General features: G+C 38.9%; 1 protein-coding gene across 4 annotated transcripts in view; it reads left to right on the top strand.

Moving 5' to 3' along the window:
- Nucleotides 1-25722, top strand: part of Cpne8 (copine 8) — a 174024-nt gene that overhangs the window by 99831 nt on the left and 48471 nt on the right. For all 4 annotated transcript variants that reach the window (XM_087558325.1, XM_087558326.1, XM_087558324.1 and 1 more), the window contains 4 exon segments: nucleotides 449-552; nucleotides 2912-3016; nucleotides 4394-4435; nucleotides 18379-18454. In XM_087558325.1, coding sequence (XP_087414451.1) covers nucleotides 449-552; nucleotides 2912-3016; nucleotides 4394-4435; nucleotides 18379-18454 — 327 coding nt within the window.

Here is a 25722-nt window from a genome sequence, read left to right as displayed (position 1 = left end):
GTAGTTTTCATACATCGTGCTCTGCTTCTGTATTATAACTAATTTCTCCCAACTAGACTGTAAGAGCGGCTTACTAAATATTTCCCATGTCACAGATGATCATTAAATAGGTCCTGAGTCATCAGGAATTGTAATGATGTATGTGGCTGAAGACAGGGCAGTGTGACAGTGAAAACCTGGAGTCATCTGGCATGTGATCATTTGGGTGTGGGTAGCAGCAAGGGCAGCTTTCTGAATCCTAGTTGTCTGGCATTTGAATGAAGTTTCCAGGACGTTTGAATGCCTCTTATTCCTTCAATAAGTAATGGCCTTTCCTCTACAGCTCCTGACACTTGGCTGCTGGCATCCAAGTAACAAATGTGTTTTCTTGTCAAACCTCGTTTGTGATCTGTAGTTTCTAGCTATTTCTTTCTCAGATTTTGAGCTGCATTATTAATTCTGTTTTTAGGATGCCGTCCTGATGCAGTTCTGTGCAAACAAATTGGATAAGAAGGATTTCTTTGGGAAGTCAGATCCTTTCCTTGTATTTTATCGAAGCAATGAGGACGGAAGGTAGGTGTGTCCTCGACTCCACTCAGTGTCCGGCTGATGCTCTTCTCTGTGCTGTTATTTCCTTCAGAGATCTTCAAATGAGTCAATGGGATACGATACTTGATATTTTAAAGATGGGTGTGATGTTCTATTTCAAAACTAATTTGATAACCATTTGTGTTTTATGTTTAATATATGAATTAGTTTCTGCTTCCTCCTTGCCTTTTATAAAAGTTTGCTTTTCTTCCAACAGCGTAGGATAATGGCATGTTTTAGAAACCCGACTTAACAAATGTATTTTCTATAGAACTGAGTGGAAACTGTTTGCTTTGGATGAGGGGGAGGGGATGGCATTCTCCCCTACCATGATATTCTTAGGTCCTTGGGGTCTACACCTCAGTGAAGTGTTTCAGTGTGGTGTGTTTGCCAGCCATGACTAGATGAGTGTGTCCAGAGTGTGTTTATGGATCAATGCTTGATTCTGGGTTCCTGTGATAGATATTGTATTGTCTGCATTTACAAGAAAACTTACTAGCTAGGAAGATGCTTGAGAGTCCCTTGCCAAGAAATAAATCATGTGATACTTAATGGCTCTGGTAACATGTACAGTTTCCTGATCTATCAATGGGGTGATCCACCTCACAGGCCTGAGAGGAGCAACTTATGATAAGAACTCATGCCTAAGTCTCAAAGAGTGAGGAGATCTTAACTGTTATCTAGTTTTAATATTGTTTTACTCATTATTTTTGTTTGTTGTTAACAGTACAAAATAAAACATTAGTTAATGAGAAAAACATTACTTAGAAATTGGAAGCAAAGGAAATGAATTTTAAGCCTGCTCCACTATTTCTGTGTTTATAACAGAGATGGCTGGAGATGTCAGTGTTGTGTGCACTTTGCATCTGAACATCGTTTATCCACACAGAAATTCTAAAGGGCATTCTAAACATAACTGTTAGTTATTCCCAGGTGAGGAAGAAGTTATCAGGCAGACAGAACTTCGTCAGTCCTAATGTCTTGTGTCCTTCTGATGGATCTGTGTGTTCCCTGAGTTCTCTTATTTTTCTAAAAAAAAAAAATTATATTCATAAGATTTCAGCTTATCACACATCTAATGGTGCTTTTTTAATGAAAAAATGTTCTGCTTAGACAAAGGATATTTTTAATAAAATTAAATCTATTTTTTCAGAAGTAAAACCATTCCAATGTGCAAATTATTAAAACTTAATTCTTAAAATTGACAAATCTCACTTCAGACGTAGTTTCACATATTATACTTAGAGAAAACTAGTTTATCATGTGGATTAAAACATGTGTTAATGAACATAGAAAACATTTATATGTATAGCTTTTGTTTTTATAAGTGTTCAGTGAAAGTAAATTTTAAATACTTCTACATTTATTTTCCCGTGCAAGATCTTTTTCTTTGTTTTTTTTATGATTATTTAAATGTGAAGCTACTTCTAAATTTGCTAGTTCAGCTAACAGAACACTCAGTACCAGAAACAGTAATTAAAAGTCTTTCCAGTATATAATTCAAATTTCTATTTTCTTGATTTCCTGTTGATTTCATTATCCTCTGTTTATAACTAGGTAATAATTTCCCTTTCCAAGTAGTGTGTTTGATACAGAACTTCAACTGAGGCGTCCTGACAGGCTGTTTACTCAGAATGTTTTTGTAGGACTCTGTCTACAATATACACATGTACACAGCCCTACACTTACATGACTAGACTTCTGACCACACAGAGTCTGCTCAGGTTGTTCATTCTGCTGGCAGTGGAATTTGAACTAGTGAGAGTTCTATGTTTACAACCACACACTGTGTGCTATAAATGAACATAATTACTAAAAGAAAACATAACACTTCCTGGATTATGAATGTCTCCTTGAACAGACGAGACTTTTCTTTGGAGGAAAAATCCCCAATGTGAAGCTGTTTAATTCCACTTCTGGTGACTCTAGGATTGTCACATCAACTTTGACTGTCCCTTAAGCAAATTTGCAAAAGCCAATGATTATTGTGTGCCTCCAGGTTTTATAAAACAGCATTGGGATTTGTTGAAGTTGTAGAAATTTATCTAGGGTAGACACTGACATGTCTCATTGTTTATATTATAAAGAACTAATCCCACAATTTTGTAAATCTGTCTGTGTATTAAAACAGGTGGCGGCAGCCCAGAATGTGCAACACTAACTCTGCCAATGGAGAGGAAAGGCTAAAAAAATAATGTATCATAACTGAATCACACACACACACACACACACACACACATGTGCACATATGTAATTTGTGTCATTACATCTATCTATCTATCTATCTATCTATCTATCTATCTATCTATCTATGTAGCTTCATAACTGAAAATTCTTTTCACAGCTTTACAATTTGTCACAAGACAGAAGTGGTCAAAAACACTCTCAACCCCGTGTGGCAAGCCTTCAAGATCTCAGTGAGAGCCTTGTGCAATGGGGATTATGACAGGTAAGACAGCTGAGACATATGCAGACTGAGCATGGGGAATGTTCATGGTCCATGGAACTCGGATCTAGTCTGCACTGTATTTTTATGAAGGTGACATCTTCACCCAACTAAACTTGATTTTAATCCCTAATGATTAGAGATAATCCATAGACATAATGTTAGCTAATTAAAACTTGATTGACTAGACTTGTTTTCAAGATCATGAAGCATGTGGTAAGTGCTAAAAATAGATTGAATGCTAGTTTAACTTTTAACCTCCTCCTGTTTAAATACGGTTCATGAACTCTCACTGACCCAAGCTGCCGTCACCTCTATCTTACTAGAGTGCAGCACATGGTGCCCACTATGGGCAGGACATTGATTGGCTAGCGTACTTCTTAGATGCCCTCAAAAGCATTTCAGCTATAACTGTGCCCATAACGGTCCCAGAGATACAGAGAAGGCATGCTAACAAGGTCTAACCTGTGATCCTTCCAGCACACTTGAAGATTTATAATACTGAAATTTTTCTTTATTGGAAGCTTATTGTAGGTTATTTTTATAAAAAAAACCCCACCTCTATAGAATCAAAACTAGAATTATAAATAAAATAAAATTCCGATCTCTTTTCTGTTTCCTAGTCTTACTACTTGTATTTAGCAAAAAAATTAAAACTACTTTTAGGTAGTGCTGAGACAGGGCCTTGCTATGGAGCCCAGGCTGGTCAGAATGCTTGATGTCGCTGACCCAGCATCACTTGCACCACCACAGCCAAGGGTGGTTATTCTATTAACCAATATCCCACTACGAACTGTAAGCAATGTGTTATCATGTTTCCTATGGTAATTGAGGGATGAGTCTAACTTTATTTAACTGGTTTATTATTTCTGTAAGAAAGCAGTTCTTAGGTGTTTTCTGATTAGGAACATCAACGCTCTCTAGTCACCTTGGGAAATTAAGGTTCCCAGGCCCCAAATCAGACCCGTTGAACCAGAGCCTTTGGAAAGAGGTCTAGCAAGCCACAGTGCGATGAGCTCTTCAGGCAACTCTAATCTGTGTGAATGCAAGAAGTAATGCATGCCAAGACAGTTGCCTCCAAGAGGGGAGATGAGGGTCTGTCTACCTTCCACTGAGGAACTATGTAGTCCACATGCTTTCTCCAGACACTGAAGAACCAATATAGATTCTTGAAACCGACTTTACGTGTAAATTTAATTGTAGTGATAAAATTAGCTTAATCACCTTCAATTTACTTTGTGAAACTTGTAAGCATATATGCTCTAAAAATAAGCAACTAAATTTTATTTTGTAGGTTAAGATCAGATTCTTTTCATATTGTATTATCAGATCGTATCATTTTATTAAGCCGCTTTCATGTGTGTATTTTTCTCCCGGTAGAACAATCAAAGTGGAGGTCTATGACTGGGACCGAGACGGAAGGTGAGTCTTCGTGCTGCGCCATCCCAGCTCTTGATATGCCATGCAGTCTACTCAGAATGCATGGAAATGTCTGTGATCTTTTTCTACTTTCATGGTTTTCTGCTCTAAAAATTCATTACTGATGAGTTTACATGTGATTTTAAGGGCCGTGCATTTTCTTCAGCTTTGGGGTGAAGTGAAGTTATATGAGGATCCACGCTTGGTCTTGATGCTCTGTCAATGTGTTCAACATAGAGGCATCTATTGTCATTGCGATAGAATAGGGATCTCCACTGCTCTAGCTCAGAGGTTCTGTGGAGAATCCTATAAACTGTTTGATATGATACTCAAGGGAATGCACACACACATACACACACACACACACACACACACACACACACATATCACATCACAACATCTAAAAAGTAATTTAAAAAACACACAATTTTTTATGATGATGGCATTAAAACCTGAATTTTACCCATTATGGGCCCTGTTGTACTACATCCCCAGCCAATCATTGACTTTTGAGAGATTTAGAGCCAAAGAAAATATCTGATCCCAAGAAGACTGAAAAAAAAAAAGGATGATGTTAGAAAACTAAAAGATGTTTAGGGAGAAATTTAAATATTCCTTGGACATGAATTGTGTGAACAGACTGGTCAGTAAGGTTGCAATCTCTTTAGTGGATTCCTTTTTCTTCTAGGACAATGGGTCTTTGCCTTCATTTAAAATATAGATCAGCATCTTGATTTAAAATGTTAACACATAATTCTATATCATATATGTGCCCAGACGTAGCTGCTTAAATTTTAACTATGTTTTCAATTTATGGATGAGTTATAAAAAGCTAAATTAAATTATTGATGTTAAAAGTCTCAGTAACATGCCCAATTGAATAAACAATGAGACTTGAAAAGAGCATGCTAGGCTCTAAAATAAAATAATACAGGTAATAAAACTTAGTGTTTAATTTTAATGCTAATTTTAGAGTTTAATAATAATCACCGAAATCGATCATTATGCCAGTTGATAGATAGCCTATGTTCTGTATAACATGGGTACTGCATATGTGTTTGTTAACGAACAGTTTCCCAGTATGACTTCCACATTTTACAACACAGTGTAAAGATCTCTAGTACATGGCTGTTTCCTCTCTGCCATCTTTGATGTGTGAAATTCTATATCTCTCTCATTTTCCATTTCCTGTAGCCAGAACTATTGGTGCTTCTTTTAATAAAAGGATTATTAGTGGGGTTTTTTTTTTTTTTTGGTTTTGTTTGTTTTTGAAACACTATATAGTTCTGGCTCACTTGCTTCTGCCTCCTGAGTACTGAGATGGAAGGTTTGTGTCATCATGCTCAGCCAAGTGGATCATCTTTTTGTTTTAAACAGTCGGACTGTCATTGCTCAATGAAAATAATCCAAGTCAGGTGATGGATAATTTTCAATTTTCTTTTGGCAACATTAGGAAGTGAAAGTAAACCAACAACATCAGTATAACAGTGGTTCACACTTAGGTACATACAATATTATCAGTGGTTCACACTTAGGTACATACAATGTAACAGTGGTTCAGGCTTAGGTACATACAATGTAACAGTGGTTCAGGCTTAGGTACATACAATGTAACAGTGGTTCAGGCTTAATTGTACCAATGGTTCACTCTTAGGTACATACAATGCTACCTTTTAATTCAGAGTTATATAGCCATGGTTAAGGTAGCAAGTGCACTTTTTAACACAACTTTAACATCCAACATATGTGTTCTGCTTATGACACAGTTCAGTTCAGACTCATATTTCAAGTGACTAATAGAACCACATGCGGGGGATGCGTCATTGCATAGCACTGTTTTGGCTATGATGTCATCTATATGATGTGAATTGTAAGAGATATTATACCACGTGGGCATGGTGTCCATTTTCATAATCCCAATACTCAAGAGGCCGAGACAGGAAGAAGCGAAGTTCCAGGCCTGTCTCAGTTATACAGTTATTTCAAAGCCAGCCTTAGGTGATTAATGAGGTCCTGTCTAAAAATAAAAATAAATAAAGCGTCTGGAATATAGCTTAGAAATAAAGCAATTCCCTAATTATAAGACCCTGAGACTAATAACCTCTATTATAAACACACTCTCTGTCTGTATTACTTTGTGTGGCTACTTAACCATACAAGACTAATTAGTTTATATAGTACAGAGTAGAATTTCTTAACCTGTGAGTCACAACCTTTTGGAGGTTGAACCACCCATTCATAGGGGTCACCTAGGACCATCAAGAAACACAGATATTTACATTAAGTTTAATAAAAGTAGCAAAATTACAGTTATGAAGTATCTATGAAGATGGTTTTATGGTTTGGGGGTGTCACCACGGCATAAGGAACTATATTAAATGTTTTCAGTATTAAGAAAGTTGAGAACCACTGGTTGAGAGGTAATATTTCAACTGAAAATTTAAGTGGAAGTCAGGCAATGGTGGTGCACATGTTTAATACCAGCAATTTGGAGGCAAAGGCAAATGGATCTCCTGGTTCGAGACCAGCCTGGTCTACATAGTGAGTTCCAGGAGAGCCAGGGCTACATGAAGAAACCCTGTCTCAAAAAAAAATGTGGAAGATTCTTTTGATTTCTCACAAACCCATGTTTTACTCATAAGGAAGTTAGAGTTGACTGCAGTCATAATAATGTCACAAGAATGGGTACTTCAAACAGTCATGTGACATTGGATTTCTTTCTGTGAGGAAAGCCTTGTGGGTATGAAGTCTATGTAAGATTATTGTAATACTGCCCAGCAGTTACTAGTTCATATTGAATGTCCTGTCCTGATCCCGTCTAGAAGAAATGTAGTTATCTGGACTTTTTATTCAAGCACAGTGACAATGGCCTGAGAGGGGAATTGTCTTATGTCATCTCCTATATGAGTTGATATGGAATCAACTCAGATGTCTTCAATTTATAGCAAGTTAAACTCAGCATAGTGCTCCTTTTAGTCTCCTAACTGTCATGTCTTTAAGGGACGTGGAAGAATATTTAAAACTTCGTTTTAAAAAATGAAAGTTAACATGCTAAGGAGCAGACTTGTCAGGGTCATAAAACCATCAACGGTGATGTCCTTGAAAAGCCTCAATTTCTTAGAAGTAACCTCAGCTGAATTTGGTTTGATTTAAAATAGGGGCCCATTAATGGAATAGTTCTGCATAAAATCTGCAAAGCTGTAATGTGTGACTGATTGCAGTAGGTGACTAAGTAGGCAGTCACTTCCATGATGATTTGATGACAAGATTGAGCCAGTGAAATGCCAGTCATTACATCCCGGCTTCAGACTGCTAAGTAGGGGATGATAAGTGACATTAGGACCACTGCACGCTACCCAGCATTCTCATGTCAAATAATGGTACTTATCATAAGTAAGCACGAACTTTATTTTTCTGTGAAATGCTACACAAATGCTAGGCCTTCTAGTCTGTTCCCTTTGGTAAGTTTTGTAGGCTTGTTGAAGGTTGCGGTTCTGGGATTCATTCTCTGCCATCTTAAGCCCAGGGCTTAAGAATTTTCCTGTGCTTACCGTGAGATGTGAGACCTCATTTAGATCATTTTATAAACCTTTCATGACTTCCTCATCGATTTTCAATTTCCTCGTTCGCTGTCTCTAATCTTCCCCTAAAATTAGCCCATTATTTGCGTGCAGTTAATCCTACTGCCCTGTGTATGCAGGCCACAAGCTTTGAGGTTTTAATTTTAATGTTGTAAATGGAATTGTACAAACAGTGTTATTCAGGCAAATCTATTTTTTTTAATTCCATCTACTTACTTTTTTCTTTTCAAAGTAGCATGTGACTTTCTGTCCCCTGACCTTTTAATTTGCAATTATGATGCTCAAGACGAGCTTTTTTAATTATGTGTTTATTAGATCCTTAATCAATTTTTAATTCTTGAGTACCTTCACTTATTTGAATGAGTTAAGAAAAAAAATCTGTTCAATTAGGTTAGCAATAAATTGTCATAAGCACTTGTATGTTGAACAGTTGACCTATTATAGTGGCTTCACTTGAGGGCTCCAATATTTATGTAAAACGTTTTAATTATTTTTAATTGTCTTTTTAATCTTTCTACCTTGAAAGATTTTGGAATCTTTAGATCTTAATAAAAAATTTGAGAAACTTACATAAGCATTTCCCATGGGTGCTCTTCTGAGACGTGTCAGCAAATTTGTCAGCCATTTTCAACTACACAGTGTCCTGGTGTACCCTGCCTTGTCAAAACTTTCCTAGCATCTTCCCCATCTGAGAAGGCATGCTCTGCTAATCATAGGTTTTCTGTCCAGGCCCCGTTGAAATGTCATTAACCACAGGAAAGCTTTTTAGACACCTGGATCCACTCAAGTCTTTTTTTATTAGCATACTTAATGAATTCTTTCTGCTGGGTTTCCATGCTAAGGCAAGCTCACGGGGTTTATGTGAGCATTTTACTGCTCACACAGTACTTGCAAGTCAGGTGCCCCCGCAGGCTTGCACCCAGTGGTTGTATCCATTGCACAGCTGAAAGGAACACCTTGAAGGAGCAGCTGATGTCTTCCCTGTGAGCATTCAACTGGCACAGGTGTTAGTGGCATCTCCTCACTTGAAATATGAAATTATCTCAAATGACTTTAGTACATTAGAGTCTGAGCGCTAGAGAGACTTCACCTGTAATTAATTTGCCCATCACTTCCCTGTTCAGCACCTTTGGAACCATTTCTTTCTTGACTCCCTTGACCCACTCATTGTTCTGTAGTATGATGTTTAATCTTTGTGAGTTTATGTAATTTCTAGAGACTCTTTGCTTGTTGGTGCCAAGCTTTGTTTCACTGTGGTCAGATGAATACATGGAATCATTTCAGGGTTTTTTGGTTTGGTTTGGTTTGGTTTTTTTGTATTTGTTGAGATTTGTTTAGTGCCTGTTATGTGGTCTGTTTTGGAGAATTTTCTGTGGGCTTCAGAGTAGAATGATGCTTGGGTGAAATATTTCCAGATATCTGTAGCTAGATCTGTTGGATATGTGACGTCATTTAATATGACTATTTCTCTGTTTATTTATTTATTTCTTGGATTTTTTTTTTTTTTTTGGTTCTTTTTTTCGGAGCTGGGGACCGAACCCAGGGCCTTGCGCTTCCTAGGTAAGCGCTCTACCACTGAGCTAAGTCCCCAGCCCCTTATTTATTTATTTCTTGTTCCAAAGATCCATCTACTGGAGAAAGGGTGGAATGAAGCCACCCTACTGTGTGTGACTGAGTAGTGTTCTCCTGTGACTTCAAGTCTGGAAGTATACTGTTTATCAAACTGTGTGTTTGAGATGTTGGTGAATATCTACTTGGGACTGTAATATCTTCTTGGTTAATTGTTCTCTTGACTAGAACAGAGTGCCCTTTATCTCTTCTGATGAATTTGATTTGAAGTCTATTTTGTCAGATAGTGAGGTGACGGCACCTGCTTGTTTGAGACCCGGTGACCTCATTTCTTAGGGTACTCCTCACCCCCCCTCCCAACCCCATCCTTCCACTTGGAGATCGGTCCTTTCATGAAGGTAAGATGGGTTTCCTATAGTCAGTAAACAGATAGCTTTTGTTTAAACCATTTAAGTAACCCATGTCTTTTGATGGGTGAACTGAGGCCACTGATATTTAAGGTCATCATGGAGAGGTGTGCATTTATTGATGCTATTTTTGTCATCTGACCTTTGACGTCATCTGACCTTTGACGTTTTGCTGTTTGTGTTCTGTCTTGTATTTGAGGCTTTACATTTTCAATTATTTTGTCCCATTCTCTCTTGGCTGTTTCCTCTCTGCATTCCATGTATGGCTTCCAGCAGTCTCTGGAGGGCTGCTTTAGTGGACTTGAATTCTCTCAGCCTGTTTACAGCATGGTGGATTTTTGATTCCTCCTTCTACTGTGGCAAGCAGTTTAGCTGGGTGTAGTAGTCTGGGTCTTCTAGAACTTGTAATAATTTGCCCCAGTTTCTTTGCACTTTTAAAGTGTTGATCAAGAAGCCAGCTATGATTCTACTGGGTTTTTCTTTATCTATGGCTTCTGTATTTTTTTTTTCTCTTGTACCTTGCATTATTTTCTCTTTGTTCTGACTATTGAGTGTTTTCACTGTAATATGTTATAGGGAATTTCTGTTCTGGTTTTAATTGGTGTTTAGTGAGCTTCTTGTATTGTCTGAGTGTGTTTTGTTCTTTGGCTACAACTCATTGATTTGTTATTTTAATGATGTTGCAAAAATTTCCCGCATATTGGTTTTGCATGTTTTTAATTATTTTCATATTCTTTGTTCGAATGGTCCAGTTCCTTTCTTGCTTCAGGCTGGAAATGCTGTTATGTAAGTTTGTTTGTATGGTATTCTTGCTACATTTTCTTCCTTCCCCTTGGGCTTTCTTACCAAAATATGAATGGTAATTTGAGAAGTGATGGACTGCTTCATTCTGCAGTTAGTCACTGTGAACACAAAACTAAACTCAAACAATATCGTTGTCTTTTAATGAGGTACAGGTAGTGTGTTTTGACAGAAAAAGACAAACCTAGAAATCAAATGTCACATACATATAGATTATTAAATCTACCTTTATGAAGTCACACAAATTTGATCACACAAAATAAAGAGTGGATCTGTATGCTACAGTAGTCAGAAATATTCCAATATGTAAAATGCATGAGGCATAGCTAAGGTGAAAATGATTAAATATTGAATCATTTATCCTTTCACGACGGAAACTGCTTTATCTATCTATTCTTGAACAAATGTATTACTTGCAAGTATTCGAGAAAGGAACTGATGTCATAGAATTGAATTCTTATAGCTATCTACTAGTGACAGACAGGGGAACAAATGGAAAAGTTGAACAGGGGCTGTATCCGGATTTGTTTGTTTGTTTTAATTTCATTTTTCAGTCCTTTGGTTAAAATTAAAATTGTCTTTTTTTTTATTAGAGCCGCTAATGACATTTTGTTTTGCCCTTTATAACAACATTATCAGTAGCCGATAGTGTCAACTTTTGTAACCATGTGCTTACTAAATCTCATAAACTCAATATTCTATATATTAATGCTTGAGCTTAAGTCTAGAATCCAATTACTTTCAAATTATAGCGAAAAACTTAAGTGATATACACAGTATGAATATTTTAATGCCCATGATGTTGGTAAAGATTTTAAATTCAGATATTCTCTCAACAATTTTCTAATCTGTGTAATCCTAGGCAAATACCCAGGGCCTCTGGTGCAGTTCAAACAAAACCAGAGCTCTCTGTATTGCAGAGAGCTTTGTAACAGAGAGCTTGCTAGGTCTCTGTCGATGCCACCTTGGCTGGATGCAAGCCCTTTGAGTCTGTGAGGCCATTTTCAGAGGTTTCAGTGAGGGCATTCTTAAGAGAATCCAGAAGAGAGGCACCTCATCTGCATAAAAGGTGGGAAAGGAGCAAGCCTGAGTATTGTTAGCATTCTCCCCTTCCTCCTTCCTGCCCCTCTGTGATGGGAGGAGCAGAGGACAAGCTCCTGCCATCCTAAAGCCCTCTGGGGCCACGTCTTCCTCATCTTAGTAGATGTTGTATTTCAGGTATTTTGTCCTAGAGAGGAGAAAAGTGATATTTTAAAGTCTATTTTAGAAAGGTATTTCATATCAAAGACTTTTGCTCCTGATATATAACATACTTGCTATTGAACAAGGAGGTTTTAATGGGAGTGTAATGCCTTCGCTTGATTTTTTTTTTTTTTTTTTTTTTTTTTTTTACTATATTAAGATACAGGCCATTGGCAAGGAATTCAAGGTATTTTAAAACGTTAGATTTGTCTGTAATGTATGAAGTTTGAATTATATCTGGTGTACATGAAACAAATGCTCAAACATTTCTGTGTACTTTCTCTTCAAAAAAAATTACTTGTGACAGTAGAGGAATGTAATTTTTGCCTCTGTGTGACACTTACATGTCGTGATGAACTGTGTGAAAACGATTTCTTCATCTTAGAAAAAATATGTGATTATATCCAAGTCTTTGTGTGGACATAATAAGGTAAAATCAAATTTATAAACAAAATAGTTAATAAATGTTAAAAGTAAATTGTAAGTATTGACACTTCTTCTTACTTAAATATGTTACATCTAATTATATATAAGTTCCAAAGCACAGTTATATCTTTATACATTTGTTTATACTACAAGTGTATTAAATATACCTTTACAATTTGTATTTGTTTAGAAATGTATGGAGGGGCAGGTATGGGCAAGTCTGATAAAATTAGGCTAGTTCTGCTGCACTAATGAGAGTGTTAGCATCCATCCAGTTTCCATGGAGACGGAGAAGCTCACCTGTAACACAGAGGTGCGAAGATGAGAGATGCAGTAGGGTCACTTAATGTTTGCCCAGCGTTTCTATCCTCAATATTTGTATATCTATCATACTAGGTAAAATATACCTTATGAAGACAATTTTACTTCTATCAGAATATACTTATAATCTAGGACCCGGACGATGGGTTAAGATTGTGGCTTTGTGGCAGAGTGCTTGACTAGCACACAGATTTAGGTTGGACCTCTGGCATCTCCACGAAATGTATGCTTATTCCACAGATAACAACACAAGGCCAGCATATAGCCCGGGAATGCTTCACATCCATTCTAGGACTTCTTAGGAGCTCTAGATAGTGTTTTCCAGAATTTCAGGAAGCTACAAAAATAAAATAAAATAAAATAAAAAATAAAAAAACATTAGAGTCTAAATAGCATTTAAAAAAAAGTCAGTGTTTCTGTTGCTGTGATAAAATACCATGACTGTGACAACATGTAGAATGAAGAGTTTATATGGCCTTCTGGTTTCAGATGTTGAGGGTTTATGATGGGACACGGGTAAGGTAGGGCATCTGGAGCAACAAGCTGAGAACTCACAACCTGAAGCTCAGGCACAAACTAGAGAACGCACTGGAAATGCTCTAGGCTTTGGAACCTCAAAGCCCGCCCCCCAGTGACGTACTTCCTCTATCAAGGCCACGCCTCCTAAACCTAGCCCCAAAGCACCAACAATTGGAGACCAAGTGATGAACCGTAAGGGTATCTGAACTACGCAACAGTGAGTGCATTAAAGTCAGAGGTGTTATGACCATTAGCAAAATGGGGAGCAGCCTTAAGATTGTCCCGTGGACTTACAAAGACAGCTTTTTGCTTCGGTTATTGGCAACCTCGAGTCTGACGTGCACGTGACTTGTCGTTGTTTGGTGTCAACACTTGGGGACAAAGACTACTGTCGTTCTGTGAGCATGGGTTTATACAGGAGGAGTGTTTGCAGCTGTGTGTCTAGCTCCCTGCACTTGAGTGGGAGAGGTCTGCCACGGCCTCTGCCGCGGCCGCTCACATTTCAAGTCCTTACTATTTCCTAAGACTATACAATGCTTGCCGCCGCTGGCAGAAATTAAGTAAGACAGGAAAACACGGGGCATATAAATGGAGCGAGAAGACGTGGAGATAGAGGCTGCCCTCGTAGGGAAGATGTATTAGTGACTGAAGTATTGAACAGAAACAAGAGAGGGTGCACTTCTTTTTGGCTCAGGGTTTTGGGGACTTTCCGTCCATTTCCATCTCCATGTGAAGATGCTGTCCTGTATATCCCAGAGGATCAGCCTACAGACTGACAGAACTGACACTGGATTGTGATTAACCTCTGCCAGCCAGGACCCAGATCATCTCTTAAAAGTTCCACAGCCTCCCAAATAGGAAAAACAGCCTAGGAACAAGCAAACGTGAGCCCATTGGGGAACATTTTTATATTCAGGTTTTAACAAGTTCTACCCATTTGTGTGGATTCAGACCTGAAGACTCCACACCATGCTGTACCCTAAAGGGAATGCTTGCAGGTGTGACATTGACCCAAAGAGAAGGACTGCAGAAGTGAACCTCCTGGAATTTATGCAGGCCTCATCTGTGTATATAACTTCAAAATGCCATGCTATATTATTGGACACTTCAAACTCATATGCTTAATATGACTAAACCATTTTAACTGACTACCTATATAGGTGTTTTGAACTATAGGAAAAAATTAGAAAGCACTGTGTTAAGGGCTTCAAAAAAATGAACATCTAATTTTGAAATAAGACAGACATTGTTTTAGGTGAAGGCATACACATATGTGTATGTATGTATATATACATGTCTTGAAATTGAAAGTAACTCAGGCCCACAGCATGGTAGAGAAAGGAATGGGATGTATCAACCAACTGTTACACCTTTACAAAGTTCTTATTTGGGAAAGTAAGCATGAAAACCATCAGAACTGCCCCAGAAGACAGAGCCCTCAGTATAATCCAACAGCCCCACGACCTGTGGGGCGGTAGCAGTCAGAGTTGTGTTCAGATTGTAGGGCTTCAGGAATTAACACAATTGACACCTTTGGTCAATATGTATTATAAAAACGTGAGCAATAATCACATAAAGAGATGTAACTCATACAGAAGGCACTAAACTGAACTTGGCTTTGGAAATGAGTTCAGAGAACAAAGTATTTAGTTACCATCAAATCAATACAACATACTGAGAACATTATTATTAAAGTTACAAGGAATTTGTTGCTTATGATTTGATTTCAAATGATTTTCACCATATTTCTATATGTAGCAAAAATTTTCAGTATTATATTGAACATAACAAACAGATAAATTATTAAAGCAAGTTTAATGTCCTTTTTATTTTAGTAGAATCCAGTAATAGTAGATAGGAAAAAATGGAGATCAGATATACACATACACATACACATACACATACACATACACATACACATACACATACACATACACATATATGGTAAGGAGATGGCAATTATGAGGACCTGTGCAATCATAAGGACCAGACTTTGGGTGCCAGCATCTGTGTCACAGTCTAGGCATTCCACAGATACCTGTAGTGCCAGCTTTGACTGGAGTACAAAGAGAGGTACTACCTAGAGGGATAGGCAGAGAGTAATAAAGGTGGACACTCCATACCCTTGTAAGCAACCATAGTGTGGGCGCCCAGGCATATGTGTCTAAACACACACACACACACACACACACACACACACACACACACACACACACATTCACACACATCCTCTCTCTCACACACACACACACTTGCATGCACACGACTTACACACACATACACACACTGAAGCACATATACACGCTCTCTCTATCACACATATGCTTGCATTCACACACACACACACATACTCATAACACACACCACATGTGCTCACACACACACACTTGGCACACATACACACAACCACACATGCACATACCCACAAATATTTAAAAAGTAAATTCGGAACAATTTTCATGTTCTTGAAGTATGTATAGTTTAATATGCAGTATTTGAAATAGTACCGTTCATAAAGCCTGGGAATGATAAAGCAAATCTGTGCATTAACACTAATCCACTCATCTCTCATCGCATCCCTGGTCCTCTTGAGACTATCTGCTTGCGTCTAGGTTGAGCAACTTTTGACAAGTCTTGTATTCTTATTTCTCCGGGGCTACATTGGTAAAATAATGTTTTTCTCTTCCCTATATATCACTGTCGTGGGTTTGCCATGCAAGTTTTGACTAAATGCATGTTATCTGCTACAATACAAGGATGTTTCAGTTTCACAAGCGTTTGGTTTTTGTAAGATGGCTGTCTTGAATCATATTAACACGGGGAACAATACTACATTCACTGTTTCATTTCTTCATGGTCTGCCTTGTTCTGAACAATTACATCTTAAAGAGGGGCATCAACACCAAGAGGTAGGGTCAGGACCCTGGGCTCCAACAGTAAGGGTAGGAAAAGGGATTCTGTAGAAAATAGCATAGGCTGCATTTTGCTAGGAAGAAATCACAAATTCTCTCTGCATTTTAGAACGTGTGGCATCTTTCAGAGCAGAGTCGAATTGCTTCAGTACATACAGCTTTTCATCATCTCCATGGTTACTAGTTAAGACACCTGAGTGTTGCATAAGGGAGAGGCAAGGTTCTACATAGAATCGCTAGGGACTCAAGAGAGTTACAAGGTTTCTTAAAAGGCATCGTGGATGTGAGGGTGGGCTTCCCATGTTCAAAAGAATTGTTTTGTGTATCTTGATTAAATTCATGTTTCCACATTTCTTAAGACATGTAAAAACACTGAAGTGCCAGTAGTAAAGGTTTCCTTTCCATGTGTAACTGTGTAGAGTGTAGAGTCAAGATTAGACTGCTCCAAGGGTTTTGTCATATATAAAATAGAGTGTTGTATATGCAGGACCTTTCAGATAAGGGGATGCTGGACATCAAAATGAATTGCGCCTCAAGTGCTTATAAAGAAACAATTTTCTTGTAATAAAATGTTTATGTACTTTTTCTTTGTGACTTGGCTTTATTTTTCTCCAAAAACCTTACTTTCAGAAATTAGGATTTTGGTTGTGTGGGATGATGTCACAGGTAAGGCAGGTACAAGATAGAAAGAGGCCTGTCATTGGACGAGAAGGAAGGATGGGCAGGAGGAAAGTTTGAAGGAAGAGGAGGAGAGGAAACAGAATGGAAAGGAGGAAGAGACAGGAGGGACAGGGAGAGGAGCTGAAGGACAGCAATGGAGGCTGACATTAAGACTCCACTCTGTGTATTTACAGGTTGTTATTAATGTTCTTAAGGGATGGATGTGTACAGGGCTTTGGATGTTTAAGTGGGCAATTATATCTTATCAATTGGGTCAAAGGTTATTGTGTTGTGTGTTCTTTCATTTAGCAATTTAAGTGTAAGAAAGTGTGCAGCGGCTGTTCTGGGCCGCCACAGAGTTGGGATGTGTGCTTCTGGCATGGAAACCTGCCTTGGGAACTAGATAGGTAGAGAGATTGCTGATGGCTCAGAGAGAGGCCTTTGGCAGTGTGACTTGGGATGGAGCAGAGTGGGTGAGATGCTTTGCTGACTGAGAAGTAAGATATCTAGAAGATATCTTGGGGCACTGAGGTGTACACCTAGTGGGGGATAAAAGACAACCATACTTTTTTTAATTTTTTTATATTTTTACAACAACACGGTTGGTTAAACACAAAGTATTCATTGCTTAATACTGTTCACTAGGGAAGGTTCTTGACTTTTTAAGGGATTCACAGCTAAACATTAAGTTCTGATAAGGTTTATCATCCATTTATGACAACGAACAGCTTGCAAGTTCCGTGACACAAAAACTACTGTGGCATACCTTTCATTGATATTTATTAATATTGATATACTAATATTTTAGCTCTGTCTTAGATTCCTTTCATGTTACTGTGGTTTAAAAAAAAACTGACAAAAGCAACGTAAAGGACAAAAGGCTTATTTAATTTAGTTCACAGTTTAAGGCACAGCCAGTCCATCATGCCAGGAAAGTCAAGGTGGCAGAATTGAAGCAGCTGGTCACATGACACAGAAGTATTAGTGGATGCGTATTGCTGCACAGCTGATTTAGTTACAATGACAGAAGTACTGAGCAGGGAATTCATGCTGCTCCACAGCTCCCCCTATCTACTTACACTCCAGATCCCACCTAGGGAATGGTGCTGCCCACAGTGGGCGAGTGTTCCCATCTCAAGCCACACAATCAAGATAATCCTCCTCAGGCATGGGAAAAGAAAAGTGTTTCTAACCTTTGTCAAGCTCTTTGTAACCTCTCCAGCTCTTATAATGTGCATGTCCTTCTTTTGATGAATTATTAATATTAATGAAATAAGATTGTTGATTATGAAATTTAGATTAAGGAAAATCATTTATTAATATAATATGATTAATATAATACAATAAAATATATTTCTCAAGGGATCTTCTAAGTCATAAAGTTTTATTTATAAATATAGTAAACATTTTTCATAATCAGCAAGTTTTTCCTTTATAAAATGTTTTGAAACATGAATGAGAATTGCACAAAGCTAATGCTGCACTCGTTTTTCTCCTCTCATTTTCAGTCATGATTTCATTGGGGAATTTACAACAAGCTATCGGGAACTCTCAAGAGGACAGTCACAATTCAATGTCTATGAGGTAAAAAGAACTACCTTTGCTACTAACCTCCTGCAGTGTGTGATCTATGCTCTTTTCAGAGTATCATTGCCAGATGGCAGGAATTTATAAGCGTACATGTGCTTGAGAAAGTATATAGAACCATACCTTTATAATCTTTACATTTGGACTGACTTACTTAGCCCTTTAATTAGTAGTAGTTTACTTCTTTCATTAACCAAATGGTTTGGCATATCACTAAGTGAAGGTATTTATGGAGAGTAGATGAAATTGTGAGTGACTATGCATTGTCGAGGGGCAGCAAAGCCTTCCTCTGGTGCAAATGTGGACAGTGTTTGTAGAGTCTTTCAACACAGCTTCCTTCCCTAAGGACTGCAGCCTGAGACTGCTCCCCACAGCCAATCCACTGAGGTTAGCTGCACCTGCCTCCTTATTTAGGGTATACCTTGATTCTAATGTGTGAAGTAAATTGTTGAGCTTTCTTTCTCTCTCTCTCTCTCTCTCTCTCTCTCTCTCTCTCTCTCTGTGTGTGTGTGTGTGTGTGTGTGCGCGTGTGTGCTTCACTTGGTGTCCTCCATCAGAGCAAGTACAACCCACCTCATCCCAGCCTTTCTGCGTGAATGTCTGTGTGTCTGTCCTTCCTTCATTCCCTTATCCCCTGTTAGGTTAGCGTCTAAAGCTCTACTGTGCTACAGGCAATTGGATCAGCTTCATTCTTGCTCTAGAGTCACGTGATCTACTGATTTTGAACTGTTAACATTTGCCTGGGAAGCTTTATCTTTTCATTTTATTTTACTTATTTTTAATTTATATTTAAGTGTATGTTTGTGTGTGTGTGTGTGTGTGTGTGTGTGTGTGTGTGTGTGTGTGTACCTTTAGGGGCCACAAGGAGCTCAGAGCCCTGGGAGCTGTGGTTACAGTTACGGTGGTAGCAAACTGCCGGATATGGATGCTTGGAACAGAATCTGCATCCTCTAGAATGGCAGGAGTGCTCTTAAGTGCTAAGCCATCTCTGCATCCCTCAGGAACTTTTATAACTAACACTATTTTTTCCTTTCTGTTTCCTTCCTCCAACCCCTCCCACACGCCCTCACCCTTGCTCTCTTCCGAATCTGTAACCTCCAGCTTCTTTTTCTTTAATTTTTTTACGTGCGTGTTCTTGAATATATAAATACAGTCTTTACGATGTGCATAATGTTACTTGTATGCATATATTTTCAGGGCTGACTACTGGGTCTTGGTCCTCTTCTCTGAGGAAGGCTGTTCCTCCTGCCCTCTGTCTTCCTTTGTTGCCTGCAGTTTTTTCTGTAGAATTGAGGCTTTGGCAGAGCACCCCACTTGTTTTAGCATGTCTGCCCATGCAGTTCCGGTTCAGATCTTGGGAAATGTTTTCTTATTTTCTATACAAATCCTAAGCAGTTGTGCTTCAGTTGCAATCCTTTGCTTTCCTGCCCACCTCTAATAAACTACTAATTTGCTTTTCTACTATTTGCATAACATAGGCTAAGTAAGCTGTCGGCCTGCATAGTGTTTCTGAGCACATTCATTTTCGTTTAGGTAGAGACAGAAAGGAAAGCCGGGTACTATGCAGTCGGTAACAAAACACAGATTTACAGCACGTACTGAAATCACACCTGCCCTCAACCACCAAATCTGGAATTAGCACTGTTGATCCTTGATCACGGTTATCTGCTCGCTCTCTACACTTTTAAAATTTTAATGGCTATGACTAGCCAAAGCGTGTATCAGTGTAGTGGATGGTGCCCCACTTCTCCACCAGAGGCCATTAAAGCTGATTTCTTTTGAGAGTGAAGGTTCCTCTTCCTTGACCTTCTCACTGGCCTGAAATAGTTGCGATTCACTCATAATTCATTCATATTTTCATCACTCTGCACTCCATGCTCTTTACTGGGCTCTGCATCCCTCTGGGCACACAGAAACGAATGACAATTTCAGTGTGTAAAAGCAAGACAGACATAGTGTTTGCAGTTGTCCTTAGTTTGAGCTCTAAGCCATGGTGTGCTGATTGACCTAGGGAATTATAGAGGCTAAACTCAGCCAAGAAAGATTCTAGTCTAGACTGAATAATAATCTTTTCTATTTAAATCTTTCAAAAAAATGTTATTAAGTCTATACAGGCAATGGAAGAAGTATCAGATAGTCTGTGCACACGTAAGTGCTTAGTCTCTCTGACCTCGAGGCTGAGGAGGAGTGATTATGCACACAACTTCTGCTTGCCCTTTCCAGGTTTTTTTCTGCAGAGATCTGCTACTCTGAACTTTCTTAATCGACACAATCTAGATTGGTTTCAGCCAGTTATCATTCTCTCTTACATAAGGAAGACAGCTTTATTGAGAGGCCTGGGGTGTGACCTATGATCAGATGACAAAGAAGTTAAATAGGGATTTATCATCATCATCGCCATCATCATTGCCGCTGCTACCACCATCACAACCACAACCACCATCATCATCATCATTTGTCCTGGGATGATGTTGGTGGCATTAGTTCAGTGTACATGTTTTCTTTCTATGAAGAAAGCACTGTCAATAATATCAGGCTGAAGGAAGTTAAACATGGTGCATGTGTACAAGTAGTTCTAAGATCTCAGTCCGAGGTCTCAGCTGACATCTGGCTATGGTAGCACCAAGAGACAGAGAAGAATCATGAGTTCAAGTTTAACTTGTTCTTAATAGTGAGACTGTATTTTAAAAAGCAAGTGCTTAGGATGTCCTCAGTGATAAAGGACTAACTTAGCAAGTAAAAATCCCAAGTTCCATCTACAACACACACACACACACACACACACACACACACACACACACACACACACACACACTCACGCAGGAGAGAGGGTAGGGTGGAGAGGGTGGATGTTGTTAGTTATTGCGTGAGTTTGACCATTTAGCTCTATAAAGCCTAAAAAATAATTTTTTTGTGGTCTATGGACATCTTTGTTTTTCTAGCATGGCAATCAGTAGATGATTTTGTGTATATCAGGACACACATTGAATGATCCAATAGGATAAAATACTGCTTTAGTTTTCTCTTGCTTTCTGATTAGAGACTTGGGCTATCAGCCTGTCTGGTCTTTCTGGTACATGTGACTATCCATACATCCCTCATGAGCAGATTTCTGCTTAATAACACATTTTCTTCCTTGGGAGTTCCTTCATAATTTGTTGTTATTTCTGTCTCTATGTCTATCTCTCTCCTTTCTTCTTCTTGTTCTTGCTCTTCTTGTTCTTCTTGTTCTTGTTCTTCTTCTTGTTCTTGTTCTTCTTCTTGTTCTTGTTCTTCTTCTTGTTCTTCTTCTTGTTCTTCTTGTTGTTCTTGTTCTTCTTCTCGTTCTTGTTCTTCTTGTTGTTCTTGTTCTTGTTCTTCTTGTTGTTGTTGTTCTTCTTGTTGTTCTTCTTCTTGTTGTTCTTGTTCTTGTTTTTGTTCTTCTTGTTCTTCTTGTTCTTCTTGTTCTTCTTGTTCTTGTTCTTCTTCTTGTTCTTGTTCTTCTTTTTGTTGTTCTTCTTGTTCTTGTTGTTCTTCTTCTTCTTGTTCTTGTTCTTCTTGTTCTTCTTCTTGTTTTTCTTGTTCTTCCTGTTCTTGTTCTTCTTGTTCTTGTTCTTCTTGTTCTTGTTCTTCTTGTTCTTGTTCTTCTTGTTCTTCCTCTTCTTCTTCTCATTCTTCTTCTTCTTCTTCTTCTTCTTCTTCTTCTTCTTCTTCTTCTTCTTCTTCTTCTTCTTCTTCTTCTTCTTCTTCTTCTTCTTCTTCTTCTTCTTCTTCCCCTTCTTCTTCTTCTTATTCTTCCTCCCCCCCCCCCCCCAGTGTCTCACTTCAGTTGCCTAGACTGATTCGGCATTGTGGCAATCCTCCATTCTCCCAAGAGTTAGGATTGTGTTTCACCACATCCAGCTTGAGTTTTCTGATATTTCATTGGTTGAATACAGAAGTTCCAATTCATCCACAGTCTTAACACACTACCAAAATTCCGAAGTCACGCGTTGTGCTCAGGTACCAGAACCCTCCCACAGAGCCATGTTTCATTTCTTTTTCAAGTTATCCCAGTGATGTCTCAGCCTCAAACATGGCAGCAAGTTTCCCTTAAGACCTCCCATGACATAGCCAACCCCTAATGATTGCTGGGGGTCAGTCTTATGCACTATGCATTCAGATGCTGATTTCTATGCTCAGACATTTGTCCAGAGTCCAGACAATGAGTATGCTCAATCATCTCCAGTCTCAGTGTCATGTCAAAAATGTGTTCCATCACCTCTGATTGGTCAATAAAGGGCTGATGCTGCTTTTGACTCTGAAGCGGAGAGAGGAAGATTAGACTTCCAATCCCAGCCAGGAGTCCCAGCTAGAGAGAAGTAAGAGAATGAAAGTGAAGAGAGAAGGGTGGCCCTGAGGCACAGGATCCAGGAGGAGTCCTGATGGGTGGGAGACCAAGGGGCTCACCATGAGGACACACATGGAGCAGAGCAAGCAAGGGCAAGAAACAGACTGCAAGTAACATGGAGCCTGTGGCTGGAAAGTAGACTGGTTAGAACAGATGGCTGTCTGCCCAGTCCCAGTGCTGAAATCTTAGTAAACCTAATGGGTTTTTGTGTCAATTCCTTGGGAGCCAGAAGAAGAATAGATAAGGCTTCATACTTCAGTGTCTACAAATGATCTTCCACGGATTTGAAGATTTTACACCGTATGCAGCACATACTCAAACTTCCCATCTTTCAGAGCACACATCACAATTGTCAGGAAAATGGACAACCAGAGACATCAGAGCGCTGACAGGGCAAGAACCCAGGAGTGGATCTGTGGATCTGTAGTCCTGTTTCTGTTCTACTAGAAACAGGAGACCAGATGTGACTGAAAATATTCCAGGTGTAAGTGCATGACTGAGATCCAAAATACAGTTAAGTTTGCTTTGTATCATAGGGTCTAAAACAACCCCCCCACCCCCCGCTTCCGTGGAATGTTACATATGGAATGTTTCCGGAGGTAGGCGCAGTCTTTCCTAATTCAGTATCTCCCTATCTCCTGGTTGTTCCAAAAAATAAACAAGCAGTGAATGGTTTCATCTCTTAAAAAACAAACAAACAAAAATACCCATTAATTATACTTAAAAAATAAGATGAAGTAGATTCCCAACCCCCCCCCCCCCAATCCAAAAGTATTTCTAAGAGCTACCAAAACCTCCCATTTACTGAATACTTGATTTTTAAAAATGTTCCAGGGGGTATCTATTTGTCCTTTGCTCCCCTCTTCCCCTTTGCTGTTTTTTTTTTTTTTTCTTATAATTTATCCCTTCCCCTGCCTTTTCCTGCTTTGCCTCCATCCTGGCCTACTTAGGCTCCTTCCTGGGCTCCTCCTCCCCAGCCCATTCTCTTCAGCTTCCTGAGGAGTTCAGTGGCAAACACAGGGGAAGCCTACAGGTCCCAGAGCTGCACTGCCAGGCTGCCAATTCCTGCTCCATCCCGCTTGAATTTTGTAAAAATGTCTGTATATGCAGGGATAACTCTGCAGTTATGAGAGCATTCCACTCTTGCAGACGATCCAAGTTCCCAGCACCCACATCCTGCAGCTCACAACTGTGTTCAGCTCCAGCTGAGGGAAGAACTCTGTTGTGCGTGCGCGCGTGCGCGCGCGCGCACACACACACACACACACACACACACACACACACACACGTATACATAATAAAACAATATATATTAAAAACTCAACTCTCTAAAGACACCTTGTATCTCAGATCTTCCCTTTTGGTTTGCACATCAGCCCCATTCTTCTCTCCCTTGGCAGGTATCCATGGGCTAACAGTTACCACAACTGTTTTCAATAAATGTCTGGGCGATAAAGTATTTCCCAGCTCTCAGGCTTTGAATTAGGTCAGATGAAGACAAATCAAACGCTGTTTAAAGAAGCTTTCTTTGAGAGATTTTAGACAAGTCTGTTAATGCTAATTCTTTGTAAATAACACCTTCTGAGGAAGGAGGGTTTGACCTGTTAGTGGCTTTTTAGACTTCTGTTTTTCTCTGCTACTCTCTTTGCAGGGCTGACTTTTCTGTGCTACCAATCTGAGAAAGAGGAGATTGAGAAAGGGGAAAGTGGTACATAGAGATTGTTTTGTTTTTTTCCTTGAATGAATGAACCTTGCACACACACACTCACACACACACACACACACACACACACACACACACACACAATGGTGTGCCTTTTTTCCCATATTTTAAATGAGCTTCTCTAGTTCATTTCAGTGTCTGAAGTAACAAATGTGATCATAGTTACATACAATATCAGGTGTTCTCTTGACTGTCGAACCTGTCTATGTGACCTAGATGACAAATCTTTGTTGAACTTAATCACAAAATCACATTACCTGAACTAATCCCTCTGTAATGAAGTTAGTCATGATGTCCTAGGAGCCAGAGAGATGTATGTACCTGGCATTCCACTGAAGGCTGACTGGAGGTTCTTATCTACTTCCTTAATCTAGGGAAACCCATTTCTCCCAAATTAAAAGCTGGATGCTAGATGGATGGTTTTAGTCACAGCATTGCCGACACAATTTTAAAATCATTAATTCTTGTTTGGAATCATATCGTTCCTTGATTTCCTGCATTCTCTAAATGATTTTGAGGGCCTGCTCCATGGCCTTCCTGAAGAAAAACCAAGAGACTCTAAACAGTTGTAGAACTTTTCTAAAGATGGCCCCCAGTCCCCTGGAAGTTCATTGACCTCATTGAAAATATTCTCCCCTTTAGTCCCTCTGACCACATTGGAACAGCATCCAAATCTGGTTCCTAAAGACCCAGAAGATCAGTACACCAGTCCTGTACTTTTAACTAAGCATATACTATTTGAAGAGACAAATATTCTTAAATACACTTTGATTTGACATATATTTTAGCCACTTTTAGTGATTGTTGATTTTTAAACCTTAGAAACCTCAATATCATATGTATCATCTCGTCTCCTCATTTACGTACCTTAAATAACTTACTCAGACTTTAACACACAAAAGGTTTTTTAGGTTTTTTTTTACCACTCCGTAAATATCCATCCTACCTAATCTTCATACATAAATCCTTCTTCAGTCACCCAACTTCTATCTTTACACCTCTGTAACATTTTTCTTCCTAATGCCCTGAGACACAGAAGCACTGACAGTGAATTTTCTATCTGCTGTGAGAATTTCCTCCCTAGGGGAGGGGAAACTAAGCAATGTCTATCTCTTTTTGTAAGGTCCTGTCTTAGTCAGGGTTTCTATTCCTGCACAAAACATCATGGCCAAG

Source organism: Rattus norvegicus, chromosome 7 (genome assembly GCF_021556685.1).
Source record: "Rattus norvegicus strain SHRSP/BbbUtx chromosome 7, alternate assembly SHRSP_T2T, whole genome shotgun sequence".
Lineage (NCBI taxonomy): Eukaryota > Metazoa > Chordata > Mammalia > Rodentia > Muridae > Rattus > Rattus norvegicus.
This window is presented reverse-complemented; position numbering and strand designations above follow the sequence as displayed.